Source organism: Phyllopteryx taeniolatus, chromosome 6 (assembly GCF_024500385.1).
Source record: "Phyllopteryx taeniolatus isolate TA_2022b chromosome 6, UOR_Ptae_1.2, whole genome shotgun sequence".
Classification (NCBI taxonomy): domain Eukaryota; kingdom Metazoa; phylum Chordata; class Actinopteri; order Syngnathiformes; family Syngnathidae; genus Phyllopteryx; species Phyllopteryx taeniolatus.
This window is the reverse complement of record NC_084507.1, coordinates 3,558,800-3,581,300: the sequence shown is the minus strand read 5'-3', so window position 1 is coordinate 3,581,300 and position 22,501 is coordinate 3,558,800. Positions and strand designations below refer to the sequence as shown.

At 43.1% G+C, this 22,501-nt stretch overlaps 2 protein-coding genes across 8 annotated transcripts in view; both read left to right on the top strand.

The window, feature by feature from the left end:
- The window catches only part of ubr5 (ubiquitin protein ligase E3 component n-recognin 5), a 145,404-nt gene extending 138,554 nt beyond the window's left edge, over positions 1–6,850 (top strand). The window contains exons 53-58 of the mRNA XM_061777803.1: positions 206–290; positions 372–527; positions 5,339–5,452; positions 5,616–5,760; positions 5,870–5,955; positions 6,113–6,850. Of these exons, the coding sequence (XP_061633787.1) occupies positions 206–290; positions 372–527; positions 5,339–5,452; positions 5,616–5,760; positions 5,870–5,955; positions 6,113–6,325 (799 nt within the window). The 3' untranslated portion in view covers positions 6,326–6,850. The remainder of the gene's footprint in view (positions 1–205; positions 291–371; positions 528–5,338; positions 5,453–5,615; positions 5,761–5,869; positions 5,956–6,112) is intronic.
- Positions 6,851–9,097: 2,247 nt separating this feature from the next.
- Positions 9,098–21,947, top strand: LOC133479357 (protein LYRIC-like). 7 transcript variants are annotated; one of them, XM_061776244.1, is made up of 13 exons: positions 9,098–9,847; positions 10,051–10,173; positions 11,362–11,434; positions 12,015–12,980; positions 14,775–14,825; positions 14,955–15,101; positions 17,333–17,404; positions 17,485–17,553; positions 17,675–17,752; positions 18,935–19,005; positions 20,511–20,627; positions 20,794–20,914; positions 21,176–21,947. In XM_061776244.1, the coding sequence occupies exons 1-13, from the start codon at positions 9,518–9,520 to the stop codon at positions 21,241–21,243; spliced, it is 2,286 nt and encodes a 761-aa protein (XP_061632228.1). In that variant the 5' UTR covers positions 9,098–9,517; the 3' UTR covers positions 21,244–21,947. The 7 variants fall into 7 exon arrangements, with proteins under 7 accessions (XP_061632228.1, XP_061632229.1, XP_061632227.1 ...); XM_061776245.1 differs by having other exon boundaries at positions 9,099–9,847; positions 17,678–17,752; XM_061776243.1 differs by having other exon boundaries at positions 9,099–9,847; positions 17,663–17,752.
- The last annotated feature ends 554 nt before the right edge of the window (positions 21,948–22,501 follow it).

Sequence of the window (22,501 nt, the reverse complement as noted above, 5' to 3'; positions counted from 1 at the left end):
TCCAGTTTTGTTTGTAGTCTTAGAAATAAACTGCTTCATTCATTCAATATAGGCTATTCGCGGGTGGGTTCATTCCATATCCCCTGCCAAAAGTGGGTGTCCACTGTCTTACTGTTGGTCAAAGATGAGGTGTTTGTCTTCATTCTTTACGTGACTAAAATTCTTCAACAGTGACTTTGTAACATGATTGTCATTTTCACCATAGGATATTGGGGTTGTGTCTCCTCCAGAATGAGCTCTGTCCAATAACGTTGAATAGGCATGTAATCAAGGTCTTGCTTGGAAGAAAGGTAGACAAAACCCCTCCTCAAATACAACTTGTGACATAAAATTGATTGTACTAACAATTGCTACTCTGTCATTCACTGCAGGTGAACTGGCATGATTTTGCATTCTTTGACCCGGTCATGTACGAGTCTCTGAGGCAGCTTATCCGCCATTCACTGGCTGGTGAAGCAGAAGCAGTATTTTCTGCGATGGACTTGGCCTTTGCCATTGACCTTTGCAAAGAGGAAGGGGCTGGACAGGTAAATTGACCTTATTAATATTCTTTCAACAAAGAACAGCTTCATCCCAGGTGGTTGCTTGTAGCGCTGTCATATTAAACAGTGATCCATGTGTTTTAGTTGTTTTTTGATGGGGTATTAGATCTGCAATATGGAGGGACCATCCATCCATTCTCTACCGCTTATCCGGGTCGGGTCGTGGGGGCAGTAGCTTCAGCAGGGACGCCCAGACTACCCTCTCCCCAGCCACTTCATCCAGCTCTTCCGGGGGGATCCCGAGGCGTTCCCAGGCCAGCCGAAGGATGTAGTCTCTCCAGCGCGTCCTGGGTCGTCCCCGGGGTCTCCTCCCGGTGGGACATGCCCGGAACACCTCACCAGGGAGGCGTCCGGGAGGCATCCGAATCAGATGCCCCAGCCACCTCATCTGGCTCCTCTCAATGCGGAGGAGTAGCGGCTCTACTCTGAGATCCTCCCGGATGACCGAGCTTCTCACCCTATCTCTAAGGGAGAGCCCGGACACCCTGCGGAGGAAACTCATTTCGGCTGCTTGTATCCGGGATCTTGTTCTTTCGGTCACGACCCACAGCTCATGACCATAGGTGAGGGTAGGAACGAAGATCGACTGGTAAATTGAGAGCTTCGCCTTTCGGCTTAGCTCTTTCTTTACCACAACGGACCGATACAAAGTCCGTATCACTGCAGACGCTGCACCGATCCGCCTGTCGATCTCCCGTTCCATTCTTCCCTCACTCGTGAACAAGACCCCAAGATACTTGAATTCCTCCACTTGGGGCAGGATCTCATCCCCGACCTGGAGATGGCATGCCACCCTTTCCCGACTGAGTACCATGGTCTCAGATTTGGAGGTGCTGATTCTCATCCCAGCCGCTTCACACTCGGCTGCGAACTGCTCCAATGAGAGTTGGAGGTCACGGCTTGATGAAGCCAACAGAACCACATCATCTGCAAAAAGCAGAGATGCAATACTGAGGCCACCAAACCGGACCCCCTCTACGCCTCGGCTGCGCCTAGAAATTCTGTCCATAAAAGTTATGAACAGAATCGGCGACAAAGGGCAGCCTTGGCGGAGTCCAACCCTCACCGGGAACGAGTCCGACTTACTGCCGGATATGCGGACCAAACTCTGACTCCGGTCGTACAGGGACCGAACAGCCCGTATCAGGGGGTTCGGTACCCCATACTCCCGAAGCACTCTCCACAGGACTCCCCGAGGGACACGGTCGAACGCCTTCTCCAAGTCCACAAAACACATGTAGACTGGTTGGGCGAACTCCCATGCACCCTCGAGGACCCTGCCGAGGGTGTAGAGCTGGTCCACTGTTCCACGGCCAGGACGAAAACCACACTGCTCCTCCTGAATCTGAGATTCGACTTCCTGACGGACCCTCCTCTCCAGCACCCCTGAATAGACCTTACCAGGGAGGCTGAGCAGTGTGGTCCCCCTTCTTAAAAAGGGGGACCACCACCCCAGTCTGCCAATCCAGAGGCACTGTCCCCGATGTCCACGCGATGTTGCAGAGACGTGTCAACCAGGACAGCCCCACAACATCCAGAGCCTTTAGGAACTCCGGGGCGAATCTCATCCACCCCCGGGGCCCTGCCACCGAGGAGCTTTTTAACTACCTCGGTGACCTCAAACCCAGAGATAGGAGAGTCCGCCTCAGAGAACCCACACTCTGCTTCCCCATGGGAAGGCGTGTCGGTGGAATTGAGGAGGTCTTCGAAGTATTCTCCCCACCGACTCACAACGTCCCGAGTCGAGGTCAGCAGCGCCCCATCCCCACTATACACAGTGTTGGTGGTGCACTGCTTTCCTCTCCTGAGACGTCGGATGGTGGACCAGAATTTCCTCGAAGCCGTCCGGAAGTCTTTCTCCATGGCCTCACCGAACTCCTCCCATGCCCGGGTTTTTGCTTCAGCGACCACCAGAGCTGCATTCCGCTTGGCCAGCCGGTACCCATCAGCTGCCTCAGGAGTCCCACAGGCCAAAAAGGCCCGATAGGACTCCTTCTTCAGCTTGACGGCATCCCTCACCGTTGGTGTCCACCAACGTGTTCGGGGATTGCTGCCACGACAGGCACCGACCACCTTACGGCCACAGCTCCGGTCGGCCGCCTCAGCAATGGAGGCGCGGAACATGGTCCACTCGGACTCGATGTCCCCCGCCTCCCCCGGAACATGAGCAAAGTTCTGTCGGAGGTGGGAGTTGAAACTCCTTCTGACAGGGGATTCTGCCAGACGTTCCCAGCAGACCCTCACAATACGTTTGGGCCTGCCACGTCGGACCGGCATCTTCCCCCACCATCGGAGCCAACTCACCACCAGGTGGTGATCAGTTGACAGCTCCGCCCCTCTCTTCACCCGAGTGTCCAAGACATGCGGCCGCAAGTCCGATGACACGACCACAAAGTCGATCATCGAACTGCGACCTAGGGTGTCCTGGTGCCAAGTGCACGTGTGGACACCCTTATGCTTGAACATGGTGTTCGTTATGGACAATCCGTGACGAGCACAGAAGTCCAATAACAGAACACCGCTTGGGTTCTGATCGGGGGGGCCGTTCCTCCCAATCGCGCCCTTCCAGGTCTCACTGTCATTGCCCACGTGAGCATTGAAGTCCCCCAACAGAACAATGGAGTCCCCAGCGGGAGCGCTCTCCAGCACCCCCTCCAAGGACTCCAAAAAGGGTGGGTACTCTGAACTGCTGTTTGGTGCATAGGCACAAACAACAGTCAGGACCCGTCCCCCCACCCGAAGGCGGAGGGAGGCTACCCTCTCGTCCACCGGGGTGAACCCCAACGTACCGGCGCCGAGCCAGGGGGCAATAAGTATACCCACACCTGCTCGGCGCCTCTCGCCATGGGCAACTCCAGAGTGGAAGAGAGTCCAACCCCTCTCGAGAGGACTGGTACCAGAGCCCCAGGTGTGTGTGGAGGCGAGTCCGACTATATCGAGTCGGAACTTCTCGACCTCACACACCAGCTCGGGCTCCTTCCCTGCCAGAGAGGTGACATTCCACGTCCCTAGAGCCAGCTTCTGTAGCCGGGGATCGGATCGCCAAGGTCCCCGCCTTCGGCCACCGCCCAGCTCACACTGCACCCGACCCCTATGGCCCCTCCCACAGGTGGTGAGCCCATGGGAAGGGGGACCCACGTTACCCTTTCGGGCTGTGCCCGGCCGGGCCCCATGGGTGCAGGCCCGGCCACCAGGCGCTCGCCTTCGAGCCCCACCACCAGGCCTGGCTCCAGTGGGGGGCCCCGGTGGCCCGCGTCCGGGCAAGGGAAAACGAAGTCCATTGTTTGTTATTGTTATTGTTAGGGGTCTTTGAGCCGTGCTTTGTCTGGTCCCTCACGTAGGACCTGTTTGTCATGGGTGACCCTGCCAGGGGCATAAAGCCCCAGACAACTTAGCTCCTAGGATCACTGGGACACACAAACCCCTCCACCACGACAAGGTGACGGCTCAAGGAGGGGAATATGGAGGGACCTTATACAAATTATAATTTAGAGTACTTTTACCCCTTAACATGCTTTAAACATTCAAAAACACTTTACCATTTTTAAAACACACCTTTTAAAGGATTCCTTATCACCTGTTCTCACTCGCTGTCAAGAAATAGGACACGTTTGTATATCACATTGAAGAAACAAATAGAAGACTCTACTTGCAGTTTTCCAAATAAGAGGCCAAGCGTGCTTCCTACAAGCTGTTGTCGTTTTCAGTCCCAGTCGAGGTTGACTGTAAAACTGACACACAAAACAAGACAAACATTGTATATTTAAACACAAAAATGTTTTACCAAACCATATCATTTTGTCTAACGAACGTCCGCTATTGTAATCCTAACATAAAAAAAGGACAGGCTAACGTAAATTGCATGGATTTTACAGTAATTATAAAGCTTCACACAACTGCTACTTTAACACACACATTGAGCAGCAATACATACAAACGGAGCATGCAATAATATTCACTGGAATTTATTCTGTGGTCTGTGGAAATGACTATTACTGTTTAGTATAACTCATAAATAACACTAAACGGCAAAAAGGGAGAAAAATATAAAGAGAGGTGTAAATGGCTGCCAAACTCGCTGGCGCTGTCTTTTGTGGACTACAGTATTGGTTGGGGGCCTTCTCTACCTCTTCTCGCTGTTAATTATGTTGGATCTTTTCCAGTAGACCTCAATGCTGCCCAGCATGTTGCATCACAACGTGGTACTACACTGAAGGCGCACAACTTGATATTCAGACTTGTCTTTATACTGTAAAAACCCATAAACGATCGCTTAAAAATCTGCAACAAAGGGGGGATTCACTTTACATCCAAGTACTGTATGCTGAGTGTGCTTTGATTGTAGCAACATATGGAGATTTCTGTATAGTTTGAATGAGCACCACTTGCAGTCAAGTCAGCAACGGAGACAGCAACACTGCTGCCTATCGGATGGAGAGACGGGCTTTCCCACACGTTAATATTCTCAACTTGTGGGTGTGAATATCTTGAAAACTGCGTCACGTCAAAAATAAATGCGCGTGTCCGCTGAGCCACAAACGCATCAACAATTCACAAGTAGAATTTAATATGTACAAATAAGTAATGAAAAACGCAACACACAACATTAAAAATCACGTATAAATCAATGATATATTTGTGGATCTGAAAAATGTGTAAATCGCAGATATATTTGTTGAAATAATTTTTAGACAGCCACTGCAAGTTATAAAAACCCACAATGCTTCCAGCCAACTCAGGATAAATGACACCTATTATTAACCTTGTTAAAGTTGACAGTTTTCTTCCTGGTCTAGGTGGAGCTTCTCTCTGGCGGGGTCAACATGCCTGTAACTCCCCTCAATGTGTATGAGTATGTGCGGAAGTACGCAGAGCACAGAATGCTTGTGGTAGCTGAGCAACCGCTGCATGTGAGTCCTTTTCCTTGGATGTGAATACACCATCAGTACAGTTATCGAGTGTTCTACTAAACTTTCAACTTTTGTCATTATAAAATACAATGAAATGTGTCTGGTTTGGAAAGACTGCCTTTCATGTTAATTGACATGTATTCACGAACTTTGTCCATCCAAGGCAATGAGGAAGGGTTTGCTGGATGTACTTCCTAAGAACGCCCTGGAAGATCTGACTGCTGAGGACTTCCGATTGCTTGTCAATGGTTGCGGAGAGGTCAACGTGCAGATGCTCATTAGCTTTACATCCTTTAATGACGAGTCTGGTATGTCTGCTTGGTCTGGATCTTACATCTGTCAGTCATCACCATTACCTTACAATACAATTCTTGCTATTGTACACTGATAATACTAAAATACTTATTTGTTCAACAGGGGAGAATGCAGACAAACTACTGCAGTTTAAGCGGTGGTTTTGGTCTATAGTTGAGAAGATGAGCATGACGGAGCGGCAAGATCTGGTAAAATCTGATTTGTAAATCTACACGCATGACTGGGCCTTACAGCAAAAATTATTTGTAATAATTAATCATTCTTCCTTCTCAACCCAATACTGAATAATTTACCATTACAAAGGTTTTTCTGAATGGTTATACTAATTAATTTTCTCGTCATCAGGTATACTTTTGGACTTCCAGCCCATCCCTGCCAGCCAGCGAAGAGGGCTTTCAGCCAATGCCCTCCATTACAATCCGGCCCCCAGATGACCAGCACCTCCCCACAGCCAATACGTGCATCTCGCGCCTCTACGTGCCACTCTATTCTTCAAAACAGATACTCAAACAGAAGCTCCTGTTAGCCATTAAGACCAAGAACTTTGGTTTCGTGTAGAGGTTAAACAGAAAAGTTAAAAAAAAAAAAAAAAAAAAAAAAAAGTAAAACATGTTTACTGTTGTGTAATATTTACTTAGCTCCATTTTGTAGATTTATTTTTTGTCTATACAATTTTATTAAAATTCGACATACTGTCGCTATCTCCCCAGACAATATTTGTGTTGTGAACACAGTTATTTTCATTTCATTTCTTTTTTTTCTTTGTATCAAAACTAAATGAAAAAGATCTATCAGTCCAGAACATTCCTGCATTGGCACTGTAAAATGTAAAGCCCACAGCTCTGCTCTATTAGCTTAAACGTATGCTTCCCAGGAATTTGGTCTGACAGAAAGCTGTCTGCCGAAAACCAGCCAAAGATGACGGCAGTAGAGGTATTTAAAAGAAGACACTGTGATTATTATTTTCCTTCCCAAGAAAAGTACTATCACTGACAGTTCACTGCTGCCTTTCTGGAAAATCTTTTTTTTTTTCTTGTACAGGGGGAGTACGGAATTTCAAAATAAACTTCGATGCAAAACGTTGGACATTCTTTCTTTCTGTGCACCAAGCAATTCAGATAACTGCAGTAAATATTTCAGTTAAGTTGCATCTCAAAATTCAGGTATTGTTCGCTCACAGCTTTCTGATATGATATCAGTGCAAGACAAATCAGGATATGTTTGCACAAGATATTTGACAAAAATGGTACCTAATACCGATTACATTTTTGCACAGACAATAAATTACGCTGCGTATTTCACTGCAGTCAGTATAGCCGCTTCGATTTTCAATACACATCTGTTCAAACAGCCATCAAGGTAAAGCACTGCCATTCTGCTTCAGTCAGTTACAAGGCTATCCAGTATGTGAAATTTGGATAAAAATCAGATCTGGCTGGCATTTCAGAATTAAAGCCATTTAAAATCTGTAAATGTTACTCAACTAATTTCAGTGTGGCATTTGAAATTGTACCCGTTATCACTAAACCATTTCAGTAACAGCAGATACTGGACTATTCCATGATGACACTTGAGTTTCAGGTCTAATGTAACTCAAATAAAAGCCCATCGAAATCTGCATATGTGACAAGCGTTAACTGTAAATTTACATATAACCTCCCTGATATCACTTCAGGTGGTAAATTATCCCATGACGCATGGAGTTTCATTAAAGTCTGATGCAACATTTCAGAATAAAAGTCATTAGATCTGTCATTTCAGAGTGATCTTTGTTATCACGTAACCATTCCAGTTCTTGCAGTTTTTAAAACATTCCAGGACAACACACAAGAAGTCTTAAGATCTGGTATATCATCATAGTAAAGGCTCTTTGAAATCTGGATATGTGATTATTATTACATGTAATTTCAGAAACACTTAACCATTCTACTTCTATGAGATCCTACTCAACTATCCCATGATGGTGCCCAGAACGGTTGTAGCATTACAGAATAGAAGGCTTCTTAACGTCTACATTGGATGATTAGATTCTTCTTATTTCAGAGTGACAAAATAAAAAATAATCCTCCTCACTCACTCACTTTTGGCAGTTACTAGACCAGTGGTTCTCAAACCTTTTATACCAAATCCATCCATTCTCGAGTCGCTTCTCCTCACAAGGGTCGCGGGAGTGCTGGAGCCTATCCCAGCTATCATTGGGCAGGAGGCGGGGTACACCCTGAGCTGGTTGCCAGCCAATCGCAGGACACATATAAACAAACAACCATTCACACCTACGGGCAATTTAGAGTCTTCAATTAACCTACCATGCATGTTTTTGGGAAAACCCACGCAGGAGAACATGCAAACTCCACACAGGCGTGGCCGGGGATTGAATCCAAGGTCCTCAGAACTGTGAGGCAGACGCTCTAACCAGTCGTCGCTTTATGCCAACTACCACTATAAAGACCAGCTTTAAAAGTTTAGTAGTAGGCCGAAGTGTTCATCAAAATCGATGCAGAGGTTGAATTCTTAAAAAGGTTTATTTTTGTAAACCACTATCATAATGCAGTTTTAACATTAACACTGCTTAAATACAGAAAATGTTAAAAAAAAATCTATTAATAAAGATCCAACTAAATGGATTACAAAAGTTAAAAATTGTAATTAAATGTTTGAAAACAAACTACTAAAAGATAAAATGCAAATGTATTGAACTTAAAATAATTACCGGTATACTTAAAGGTAGTGGAATGGATTTAAAAAAAATAAGCCACTGTAACATTATTCACAGTTTGAGGATTTCGGTGATTCTTTGTACCACTGGAAGGACTCGTATACCATAGGTATGGTATCTTATTGTTTTCGTATTGTCACTTCCATGTCTATTCTTGACTTTGTGGGGTTCGCATGTTCTCCCCGTGCATGCGTGGGTTTTCTCCCATATTCCCACCACATGTATGGTAGGTTAATTGAAGACTAAATTGCCCATAGATGTGAATGCGATTGGCTGGCAACCAGTTCAGGGTGTACCCTGCCGCCCTCCCGCAGTCAGATGGGATAGGCTCCAGCATACCCGCAATCGTAGTGATGATAAGCGGTGTAGAAAATGGATGGATGGACTACACGAACACAATATCGGATCAAAACATTATATTGGTGAAAAATTGCTTCATTTAAATTTCATAGAGAAGGCACTACAATATCACGTTTCCTTGAACTTGGAAAAAGTAACGTTCATTGTCTGAAAAAACATTCACGATAGGCCAAAGCAGGTGGAAATTTTTATTTGATTTTTTTTTTCATATTTAATTGCAGTATATTACATTCTGTCTGTAAAAAATGGACGTTTTCTTCAACATTACTGGTAGCGTCACAGCTGGGAAATTCTGTAATGCATAATGAATTAGTAGTGTTGGGCGAAATTCGGGTTTTCTAACTTCCGGTGAGTATTGAATGCAGCACAATTTTGAGAGAGCATCGTTCCTCCTACAGTCGAAGCCATATGAGGTGAACCGGTTTGCCTGCGGACACAGTAGACACGTTGTGGGTATGCCATACGATGATATCGTCGTTTACGGGCTACGAAGCAAATTTAGGTTTTGAAAAAAAAAGAATGGGTCAATTGAGTTGGGCTAGCTGTTAGCTAGCTAGGCCGATGTAGTTATTGAAAGAGGTAATGCATTTAATGTTGTTTCGCAATTTTTAGCTAGCACTGCAGGCTACGTGGACTAAATTGTGAATCGTCGGGTAGCTTTTTTAGCGACAAACATGGAACAGTGGAGGGACGCGGCCTCTCAGCAGGCCAAACTGCTCGCAATTCGGGTGAATGAATTGTTGTCCAAGGGCCAGGAGTTTTTGCGAACCGAGATCGGAGTGGATCTTGCGCTCAGGCCCGAGCTCATTCCGCCATGGGTGATCCTCCTTGCGGTGTGCGCCGGCTTCGTGCTCATGCTTGCAATATGGGCCTCGATGTGCCAGGCTCTCTTCAAGAAGCGGCCTGCAATCACCGTCGTGCAGGACACCGTCGAGGTAAAACCAAGTGCCAGTAAACCTGTCAAATCGGAGGAGCCCAAGAAGAAGAAGAAAAGGCCAGAAAAGGCACGTAAAGAAAACCACTAATCACATTTTAATCACAACTGTACTCTAATCCAAATTAGCTACTAAGCTAACGCTCCGGACTAGCATTCGACGGGACCCTCCCAATGTTCCTTTTTAAAAAAAGAAACAAAACAAAAAACATACTGCATTCATTTTGTTGTACATTTGCTGAATTTTTTTGTCGTTCTTTATTTCGTCCTCAGAAAGTCCAGCCAAATGGAAGAGCTGTCACTGACGCACAGGACGAAGACGCCATAGTTAGTGGAGCTAGAGTGCCACATCAACAGCCACCTCCTCCAGAAACCATGAGTGAAAAAGCTGTAGAGGTAATGTGTGGACCAAAGCCATATAATTTCCCTAAACCTGGTCTTTTGAGCATTGTGTCAATATAGCTGTGACCCACATCACACTCAAGTACAGACGCCAGATATTTAGAACGTACTCAACCTTTACAAAGATAATTCAATTAACACTGTCAGAGGTATTCACCAACAGTATTTATTGTCAGACCGAAACGTGTTTCTAGTGTTTTCATTATTACATTAAAAGGGCAAAATGTTCACTACGTTTCTCAATATGATGTTACATTGTATCATCTACATGGTGTTCTACAACATTAACTTTTGGTTGTAGTGTTCGATGAATTGTTCTGTCCCACAGCAAATCACAATCACTGATGAGAAGCATAAGCATCATGATTGAGAATTGTCAGATCAGCATTGGATGTCCTTAATAGGGCCTGACCGAGAGGGATTTTTTTTTAGGCCGATTCCGATATGTGGCAGAATAAAATTGATAACAGATTAACAGGCTGATTTATTAAAAAAAATAAAATAAAAATTTGGGTTTACATCAATAAAGATATTAATTACAGGCAAAACATTTAAGTTTTACAACAGAGAAAAATGAGCCCCCCCCCTTTTTTTTTTTAAATTTGTTGTATGTTTGAATATTATTGTAATGTGTTTAAAAAATAAAATTGATTTGAAAAGGGCTAATTAGTATTTGCCGATTAAATCAGCCGGCCCTTAGTGCAGGTGTTCCTAATGTGGTTGAATGTATTTTATTGATCCTGTGAAAAGAAAGGTAGTTGGGGGAGGACATGCTGTGTCAGTGTCACCCTTCAGTGATGTAACCACAGCAGCTGCCCGTGTTGGGTTTCAGTGCTAGCTGTAACCTGCAGATGCTGCAAACCTCCAGGGGGTTGTCAACTGTCTTAAGTCAAAGCAATTAATTCAATACCACCTCTGTGATGGCATTATGTAACAAAATGTCAAATAGGTGTTATGAATCTATGTAGTTGTGCAGATAGAGTGGATGGACTTAAATTTTTGGAATTATTAAAACGAGATATACTGTGCATGTAGTTTCACCTATAAATAGACTTGACTTGAGTATGCTTATTTGATTGACTGCTTGCTGATAAAATCCTATGTCCTGCTGCCTAGTGTGTTATAGGTCATTCTCCTACAAATTCAATTGTCTTCTTTTAATGACTTTATTTCTCATCTTAGACAAAGTCCAAGAAGAAAGTCAAACAGGCAGTGAAGGAGATGGTGAAAGCTGTTGGAAAGGAGCCAGAGGGAGGTAAACTATGATAACTCGTGTTCATTCAACTAAAAAAAAAAAGTTAGTTATGGGTTGTGGGAAAACTGAGTGTGGTTATTGTTTAATTAAGCCAGATGTTTTAATTGTCCATGTTTTTCCAACCAATGCCATAAATATTTTGGAGACATGATGATGCTATTAATTGAAACCGTAGAGGTGTCAATTGAACAATGTTTAAAAGTGCTGTGGTACAGTATTGTTTCTCAAGCTAATATTTTGGTTACATTAAAAACAATAGTAATTTAATTCATTCCATGACTGAAGTCATACGTCAATTGACTCACATGTAAACATCACGTAATTTACCAAGGTGGAGGTCAATCGTCTATTCAGCACATTAGTTGCGATTGTGATACCTTTATCAAAGAAACAACCTGATAAAAACAAATTACAAGTAGTGGATAAACATCTCCACCACAGACTAGCACTGTACATGCAAGTATGTTTTTTAGTGGTAGGATGTGTCTAAGCAGTCTGCTTCATCATTGTACCTTATTCATAACTCTAATTTTTTATTTATTTTTTGCAATTCCACATTGCATTCAACATCACTCTTCAGGCACATGGGAGACTAAGGTCAGCAACAAGGAAAAACGGGAAAAACGCAAGAAGGACAAGAGTTCCAGCGATGGCTCCGCCAGTCCTGGTGGTGGTGGTGGTGGCAGCACTCCTGTGAGCCCTACTCCAGAGCAGCGCAAAGCCTCAGCTACTCCAGAGCAGCGCAAAGCCTCAGCTACTCCAGAGCAGCGCAAAGCCTCAGCTACTCCAGAGCAGCGCAAAGCCTCAGCTACTCCAGAGCAGCGCAAAGCCTCAGCTAATCCAGAGCAGCGCAAAGCCTCAGCTAATCCAGAGCAGCGCAAAGCCTCAGCTAATCCAGAGCAGCGCAAAGCCTCAGCTAATCCAGAGCAGCGCAAAGCCTCAGCTAATCCAGAGCAGCGCAAAGCCTCAGCTAATCCAGAGCAGCGCAAAGCCTCAGCTAATCCAGAGCAGCGCAAAGCCTCAGCTAATCCAGAGCAGCGCAAAGCCTCAGCTAATCCAGAGCAGCGCAAAGCCTCATCTGCTCCAGAGCAGCGCAAAGCCTCATCTGCTCCAGAGCAGCGCAAAGCCTCATCTGCTCCAGAGCAGCGCAAAGCCTCATCTGCTCCAGAGCAGCGCAAAGCCTCATCTGCTCCAGAGCAGCGCAAAGCCTCATCTGCTCCAGAGCAGCGCAAAGCCTCAGCTGCTCCAGAGCAGCGCAAAGCGTCATCTACTCCAGAGCAGCGCAAAGCCTCATCTACTCCAGAGCAGCGCAAAGCCTCAGCTGCTCCAGAGCAGCGCAAAGCCTCAGCTGCTCCAGAGCAGCGCAAAGCCTCAGCTGCTCCAGAGCAGCGCAAAGCCTCATCTACTCCAGAGCAGCGCAAAGCCTCATCTACTCCAGAGCAGCGCAAAGCCTCAGCTGCTCCAGAGCAGCGCAAAGCCTCAGCTGTTCCAGAGCAGCGCAAAGCCTCAGCAGCCACGCCATCTGTCAACCAGAAGAAGAAAAAAGGTTTGCGTGTTCATGAAGGCTGTACTACTTTCAGAAAGTTTTAGTTCTAAGTTGAATATGGTGGTCAACGGATAAGTATTCCATGGCTTGCTGATGTTATTGTCATTTTACATGACTTTTGGAATTATCTTTTGTCTCCACATTGTTGTAACAGTTCTTGTTGGCGCAATGCTCTATAAATACAGTGGGGCAAAAAAAATAGTCAGCCACCAATTGTGCAAGTTTTGCCACTTAAAAAGGAGAGAAAGAAACCTGTACCTCACCTATGAGAGAAAAAATAATCCAGAAAATCACAGCTGATTTTTAAAGAATTTATTAGGAAATTATGGTGGAAAATAAGTATTTGGTCAAAAACAAAGGTTCATCTCAATACTTTACATACCCTTTCTTGGCAATGACAAAGGTCAAATGCTTTCTGTAAGTCTTAAGGTTTTCACACACTGTTGCTGGTATTTTGGCCACTTCCTCCATGCAGATCTCCACTAGAGCAGTGATGTTTTTGGGGCTGTCGCTGGGGAACACAGACTTTCAACTCCCGCCAAAGATTTTCTATGGGGTTGAGATCTGGAGACTGGCTAGGCCACTCCAGGACCTTGAAATGCTTCTTACGAAGCCACTCCTTCGTTGCCCGGGCGGTGTGTTTGGGATCATTGTCATGCTGAAAGACCCAGCCACGTTTTATCTTCAATGCCTTTGCTGATGGAAGGAGGTTTTCACTCAAAAGCTCAAGATACACAGCCCCATTCATTCTTTCCTTTACACTGCTCAGTTGTCATGGTCCTTTTGCAGAAAAACAGTGCCAAAGCTTGATGTTTCCACCCCCATGCTTCACGGTAGGTGTGGTGTTCTTTCTCCTCCAAACACAAGTTGAGTTTTTACCAAAAAGTTCTATTTTGGTTTCATCTGACCATATGACATTCTCCCAATCCTCTTCGGGATCATCCAAATGCTCTCTAGCAAACTTCAGACGGGCCTGGACATTTACTGGCTTAAGCAGGGGGACACGTCTGCCACTGCAGGATTTGAGTCCCTGGCGGTGTAGTGTGTTACTGATGGTAGCCTTTGTTACTTTGGTCCCAGCTCTCTGCAGGCCATTCAGTAGTCCCCCCCCCCCCCCCCCCCAGTTGTGGGATTTATGCTCACCGTTCTTGTCATCATTTATACCCCACAGGGTGAGATCTTGCATGAAGCCCCAGATTATCAGCGGTTTTGTATGTCTTCCATTTTCTAATAATTGCTCCCACAGTTGATTTTTTTTTTGTTTTCTTAGTTTTTTTTCTCCTCTGCGTACCTATTGCAGATTCAGTCTTCCCAGCCTGGTGCATGTCTACAATTTTGTTTCTGGTGTCCTTTGACAGCTCTTTGGTCTTGGCCATAGTGGAGTTTGGAGTGTGACTGTTTGAGGTTGTGGACAGGTCTCTCTTATACTGATAACGAGTTCAAACAGGTGCTATTAATACAGGTAACGAGTGGAGGACAGAGGAGGCTCTTCAAGAAGTTACAGGTCTGTGTGAGCCAGAAATGTTGCTTGATATTCTCATTTTGTCTCTCATAGGTGAGGTATACCTATGATGAAAATTACAGGCCTCTCTCATCTTTTTAAGTGGGAGAACTTAATTGGTGGCTGACTAAATACTTTTTTGCCCCACTGTACATGCATCAGGGAAATAGATTGCAGGATTCCCTATCGTGCTGTATGTTCACACATTTGCCTGAATGTTTTCTCTTAACAGAAATACACGCATGAAAATGTACCTTGCATTTTATTGACCTTACACAATCCTTTCTTTCTAGGAGAGTCGTCAAAAGTGACAGCAGAGAAGTGTAATGCTGCTGTATCTCACGGTAATTGTCAGTGGAATGCATCTTAACACTGGTGTCTCATTCAGGCATTTATCAATTTTACTGTGTTTGTGTCATTAACTTGATCTGTGTATCCTGCCTAACTATCAAGCATTTATTTGTTGGTATCAGTTAACAACATTGAGGCACCATTAGTAGCAGCAGGTGTTGTGGCTGACAGTCAAGCTGTCAAGGTTCCTCACACTGTTGCTCCAAAGACTCGAGGCTCGTGGATTGCCACAAGAGAACCAGCGCCACTGTGGAAGACAGACATTGATGGTAAAATGGAGACATATAATTTAATGATCTCATATGATTTTTAATTATCTTAGAAATCATAGCAATAGAATTTCAATAATCGATTCCTGGTACAATCATCACAATTTCTCCTAACTATGAATTGATCATGGTCAAGTCTCAAGCACCTGCAATAGGTTATGGATCATTTTCATGAAATTTGATGAGTAACGGGAAAGGGGGGTTGGTAATCAAGTTTTTTTTTGTTGTATTTATTTATTTATTTTTTAATGGCGCCGCCTTTGTTTCATATGGGTAAATGTTTTCCATGCAGAAACAGTCACGCTTTAAGTCCTATTTTCAAAAAGTTATTTACAATTTTAGGCATTTGTAGTAATGGCAATCACTATTGATAGAGAAGATGGTCGTGGCCCGTTGAAATACATTTGTTTTTATAACTATAAATAGTACATAAACAGCTCCGTAAAAATTGAGTTGCATAATTTACGTTCCCCTTGAAACTCTGCGGATACAAGTGCATAAATGATCTTAACTACTCATTTTAACCCATTACACGCTTTATAAAACCGTGATAACAGTAAAGACATGCAATAGTTCCGACACTTTATTAATTCATTCATACATATATATATATATATATATATATATATATATATATATATACAAATCTCAGAAATAACACCATTTATTTTGCTGTCTGCTAATGAGTAAATGCAAAATGGCTGCCTCATCCTGGCTCTTCAGCTCAGAGATCCCTCTGGTGTATTGCAAGTTACAACATAATGAGACTGTCTCCAGTGGCAATAACGGTAAAGACAGCTTGAGTGACACAGACCATTTGTAAAATAATTTTAAAAAGGAACTCTGAAAACACTTGCATACATACATTTTTTTGTTAATCAATAGGAGACAAATCTTACACAGTATATAAAAAAAATCTCATTAGCATCTTCATAAAACCTAACCATGAAACTTTATTTTGGACACCTAATGGTAAAGACATTTTTGCATTACAAGTTTGAAAAGTTTATTACTTTAGAATATTTTTCTTATAAATATGACCTTTTAAAGTATTACAAATGCCACAAATAGCAAGTAAGCGTGCTTTTACCTGCTGTATCTCCAGTGAAAGGGCATCCCGTCTGTTTTTGCTTTTGGGTCCATGATTTATTCTGACAAAGCTTTTCAAGTTTTCCTGCTGCTGCTGAAGGGTTGTTGGCAGTAGTTAAATCCCCTGCTGTGTCAGTGAGACAAACTCCCTGTCTGCTTTCGCATCAGCCTTTTGTGGTAGGAAACAGCGGCATTTGGAGACTTTTCCCCAGGTTCTGTGAAGGCACTAGCTCGTCGGTCGCCATCTTAGCCGTTTCCGTTAGCAACACGTAGCAACAAAAACAGCTTGGAAGTAAAAGTTAGCTTCGCAGCTAAACTTGCACTTGGTCTGGCGAGCCGTCAATACAACAGCGTTGCCTGATAGCATCACCTCTAGGCGACACACAGTAAGTGAACAATTCCCAAAGTACTGTTGGAACTTACTTCCATATCCGTTCTGTATGTATTTATCTGAAATTAATACATTTTAAAATCAATGCCAATGCTCATGTATGAAATTGACAGACGAAAACGGATATTTTCGCTATAATTAGTTTTAGTTTTGCAAACGTCAAATCGCGTTTTAGTTGACATTTTTAAAAACATTCTCATTTTTACATTTCGTTTGCAAAAGTTTTTCGATTTTCGTTTACTATAATAACCTTATGTATGACTGAGACATAAAAATTAAATTGCAGTTCAAATAGTGTTGCAGGGGGTTTCTGTTACACTTCACAAGTGAGCGGAGCCCTCGCTGACTGATGAGTTAAGACGCTGGGCTTGGGCTCATGTTGCTGGCTGAAATGGCAAACTTGTTGCTCGCAGGTTGTCATCTATCTGGTGACCTGCCATAATTGGGCCTAAATGCGCTCTCCATTCGATTAAGTCATGTTGAACTTCAGCTTAGGATGTAGTTTGTCCACTGTCATATGAAAAAGCACAAAACTGTTTTCTTATGACGCTCAATGAATCAAAACAACTAAAATCATCTTTCCAAGTTTTGAAATTAGGTTAATTTCTCAGAGGAAGCAACACAAACAAAGGGAGTCATCATCTCTACACACAACCATTCAGATAATAGTTTATAGCTCCGAGTATTTGTCATTAGAATTCATCTGAAGAAAAAAAAGTACTTTTATTCTTTATTTATTTTTCTTCCCTAGAGTCATGGACTGTGATTGATCGTGTTCCAGCTGATCTAGTTTCCTTTACTAATCTGGGTGTTGCCACAGCTGGTAAGTGCGGTGTGCTTGCAGTGTTTCTCTCACCATTGGAGGAAAACGCATGGGTCATGGTGTGGTGTTTGTGTGTTCAGATCCGCAGCTGGTGGATAAAGCACCATGGCTCAGTCAGCCCAAAGTAGATGATGAGTGGTCAGGATTCAGTAAGAATTTGTAACCTTTTTCCAGTATTCACCTTCTTCCCTCTAAACTGATAACCATCTACTCTCTTTGCCTCCTCTTTACCGCAATTGTTTTTTGACTCTAATTCAGATGGTGTTTCAGCAGATCCCAGCTCTGACTGGAACGCCCCTTCTGAAGTTTGGGGCAACTATGAAGAGCCCAGACCTCAGCCCACTCCTGTTCAGGAGCAGCCTCGAAGTGCTAAACCTAAATCTAAACCTAATCTACTGAGTTTAGCTACTGTGAGTAAGACCTCGGAAAGACCTAGAACTGTTTAAAACAGCAAACAATATTATAAGATAGCCCCTGAGGGCTCTGGACCGCAGGTAGCAGTCCTCCTTTTCTGCCTGACGGTGCCTCATGTCTCAATACATTGAAGTTAAGTGAAGAACGGAATCAAAATGTCAGCCCTATCTAAAGATAATGTTTGGTTTTGATTGATACTGACATATTAATTTAACATGGTTTTCATATAATTTTTTTGTCACGCTACTATTACAGAGGGATTTCTAAACACTACATGCGCCTTAATGATTAAATGCAGTTCAGTTTAACATCACTGTAACCTAAAACCACAATAAATGAAACCCAAGTCTCTGTGTAGCAATCAAACCTAACATTATGGCAACACTTTGAACTTTTATCATGTTAACATTGGTCACAAAAATTGACCTGCATTTATTTATAAATTAGTGTCATTGTTAAATGCAGCCGGTCCCCGCCTGCACTTCATACCTGTGTTTTTTGGTTTTTTTTGTGCAGCTCTTGCCCTGCTGTTGAAACAGGACAATCAAAAGTATGCTTGAATAAGTTGTATTTTTCTGTAGTTTCACATAGTTAAGACTCAGGTCATCAATTCTCAGAAATCTTAACAAATATACTTTAATAACCTTTTAAATATTTTATATACTGACTGAACCTCAAGGGAGAACCTTTCCTGCTTTTCTCAAGGGTATGTCAGTCAGTGGCTTGGGAGGGAATTTTTCACAAGTTCTTAGCTTTTCTTGAGCGTCTAATCCTCAGCTCCCATTGCCTTTTTTTTTTTTAAACGACAAAATGCAAGAATAACCTGTTTATGTTGGTGTCATGTAACAAAGATGTTCACACATTTAAACCATTTTGATTGGTAAACTGGATGGACAAGATAGAACACTTGATAATCAAGTATAATACCACACCCCCACAAATGTCCTCCAAATTAATGTATTACGTCAGTTTCATCTTGGTGAAATAAATGTGCACGTTGGTGTGTTGTTTCATGTCTGCATTCCTGTTTGGATTGGAGCGTCTTCATATACATATGTTTTTGTCAGGAGGAGCAGGATGATGAAGATGAAAAGCACAATGGAGAGGCTGCTCCTGATGGAGCTGCTAAAAATAAAAAGAAGAGAAAGAAGAAGAAAAAGGCAGCAGAGGAGGGAGAACTAGGCCAGGTAACTACCTAGAGTAAAAATGTCTCCATGTTCATGTATGTGAATAGTTATATATATGTGATTGGAACTCAATGAATATTGTTTTCACACAAGCCTTACACCAATGTCAGTATGTCATAGACGGTGGAACCCCCAAAGTGGGATGTCCCAGAAATCATGTGCAATTTGGAGTTCAACCAAAATGCTCTGGGGGAAAAACGAAACTTGCAAGCTATCAACAAATGTTGTGAGATGAGAAATGTTTGCTTTAGAGTTTTTTCCTCCCCAGGTCAACCAAGAAGAAATAAAACTTGACACATAATGAGGAATTAAATTACTGCACAACTATATGCACCTTACTTTGCAAGCTAACATATGTATTTTGTACTAAACTATATGTTTTTAATTACAGCAATATCTTTAAAATGCCGCTCCAAAGTTTAGCCGTTTTTCTTTAATTTCATTGTATGCCACTGGAAGAAATAGCAATTTGTTGAACTTTTATGGTACATGTGCTATCTTGGACAATTAATTGATTGATGCCTGTTGTGATACATAGTTTTAAATTTTATTTTTCATTTATAGTGTGGTTAACTTCTCTTGACATGTTAAAATGTGTAAAACATTGCCTGTAGTGGTAAAGGTTGTCATGATTGTGACCTGTGGTGTGAATTAATAGTAATATTAATGGAGGATTATTAAGGGATGACAGGCAGAATCACATCATTCTACCTTAATCTATAAATCGAAGTTTAACTAACAGTAAACAATTTAGATGAACAATATCCTTCAATTTTCTGTACCGCTTTTTCCTCACTAGGGTCGCGGGCGTGCTGTGAGCGAGAGGCAGGGTGCACCTAGAACTGGTCGCCAGCCAATTGCAGGGCACGTGTAGATAATCATTCACGCCTACGGGCAATTTAGAGTCTTCTATTAAGCGGGATTCTTTCAGATGTCAGAGATTTCTTCAGCGGAAGCATTTTCACACTTGAGCTCATTGAGCCGTCTCAATGGTCAGGCAGTTCTCCAACTCTCTTCACCTTTGTCCTTTCATTCCAACCGATTGACCGCCATCGCTTAACTGTTTAAATGTATTGAAGCTAGTTTTCATATTTAAAGCCTGTCTTTTTGTCATGCAAGCGTTGCATGTAAAGCAGCAACTTCTCAGGGGGTTCTCGACAAGACCATGTGCAGGGCTGAGGTTCCTTTGATGCAAGGAGAATGCTCTGCTGGGTTCATGGACAGTCACCGTAAAATGTGTACGTGTGATGCAGGAGTGATTCCGAATTGTCTGCTTGTAGACCTTAGCCATTCTCGCTACAGACCGTTTGAGGCTTTCAGTTTTCATTATTTCTCGTGGGAACATGTGTTGAAAATGTTACAACTTGGTCAACCAGCATTACTGAACAGTTTGTTTCGACTTTGGAGTCAAGTAATTATCAGGGCTAGATACTGTATTTCAGTTGATCACATTCAAGCTCACTAAACACCTTAAATCTAACTGCGCCTGCACTAATCCTGTTTAGGTTGAAGTACCAGAGAAGAAGTTGGAGCCTACAGCCCCATTGAAGGAGGAGAAGGAGAAGAAAAAGAAGAAACAGAAGCAGCAGCCGCCTGCTCAGGAGCATCCTCCTCCTGTTGAGGTTGGTGGCACTGAAATATTGGGCCATATCACTTGAAGTATCGTATACACAGTGGAACTTCCATGTTTTGTCTCATTAAACAATAAAAAGTCGAGATTAATAATCTTTTGAAACTCCATTTTGTACTCCCCCCACCCAAGATGATATGTAGTCTCTTGCATTTTAGGTGCGACTGGAGCGACCAGCGAAGGTCAGCACATCTCGGAAACCTCTTGCCACACAAGTGCCACTGAAGCAACCTGAGGGACATACCACAGTTCAGATCAACGTTCCTGCTCCAACCCAACGTGAGTGCAATATAGCTTGACCACTTCAGCCTCAACTGTAAACAACATTGTCATTCTTCGGAAAATATTTGTAAGCTTTCCCTGATTTAATTGTTGACTGTTATAGCGCTGTACAGTTTTTTTGTTTTTAATAGACTGACAAAATGTCCCTCAAATCCCTTCCTTCTGAGGAAAAAAAGATCAATATTGGTGACACAAATACTTTCAAGTTGTATTTAAGATGAGGGAAAATGACTAAAGCGCCCCCTCACCCCCTTCCAGAAAAAACAGAGGAAATCCAGGCCGCCAAGCTGTCTAAGAAGAAGAAGAAGGCAAGGAGGGAGACATGAGTCCGCTTTGCAGTCAACCATATGCAAAAGACTTGACATCCTGATTATGCAACTTTTAAATAAAAGAACTCGGACCTACGGTCACCTGGATGGACTTCAAACACCGACTGAAAAATGAGATCAACATTTTATACAGTCGTTACGTCATGGAAAAGTAAACCTAGAAGCAGCGTAATCTAATGTCATGCTTTGTGAATTAATTTTTAAACATGCTTTTGATACTGTATTGTAATTCCATTGATTGAACTAAGTGAAGGAGCTAGTCAATTAGAAATATAGATGTAAAGAAATTGTATTATTGTGGTTACTATGAGGTTACTCAGTATGACAACATTATGCTGAACTGGCCTTTCGTTTTGTCGGCTGTATGGTGAGCATCATTGAAGGAAAAAGGTCCGATGTTAATTTGGACATTTTGACTCCTTGTGTGTACATGTCTATTCTTATTTTTCATAATCTGTGAGATTTCAGCAGACTCTGTCCATGCGGTTTATCAATTTGTCTGTGTACTGAGACTGCCAATCCTTTCCAGTTTTTACAACATACTGTAATATGCTCTCTGGGTGGAGCCATGTTGGACCCTCTGACTGAAGATGCACCAGGTCTTCAACCTCTTCCTGACTTTCCAACTGTAATTGATTCTAAAGTCTAAAGATTCTTTTGTTTAAAAAAGGTGGTTGGTAATAAAAGTAAAGCAAAAGCCATATGTTAAAAGACCAAAATTACTGTGGATTTCCTTTCCTTTCGGCTTGTCCCGTTAGGGGTCGCCACAGCGCGTCTCCTTATCCATCTAAGCCTGTCTCCTGCATCCTCTCACCAACTGCCCTCATATCTCACTACATTGATCAACCTTTTCTTTGGTCTTCCTCGAGCTCGCTTGCCTGGCAGCTCCATCCTCATCATCCTTCTACCAATATACTCACGATTTCTCCTCTGGACGTGTCCAAACCATCGACGTCTACTCTCTCTAACTTTGTCTCCAAAACATCTAACCTTACCTGTCCCTCTGATGAGCTCATTTCTAATCCTATCAAACTTGGTCACTCCTAGAGAGAACCTCAATGTCTTCATTTCTGCCCCCTCCAGCTCTGGTTCCTGTTGTCTCATCAGTACCACTGTCTCTAATTCGTACATCATGGCTGGCCCCACCACTGTCTGATAAACTTTGCCCTTCATCCTAGCAGACTCTTTTGTCCTATAACATACCTGACACCTTCCGCCACCCGTTGCAACCTGCTTGGACTTGTTTCGTCACTTC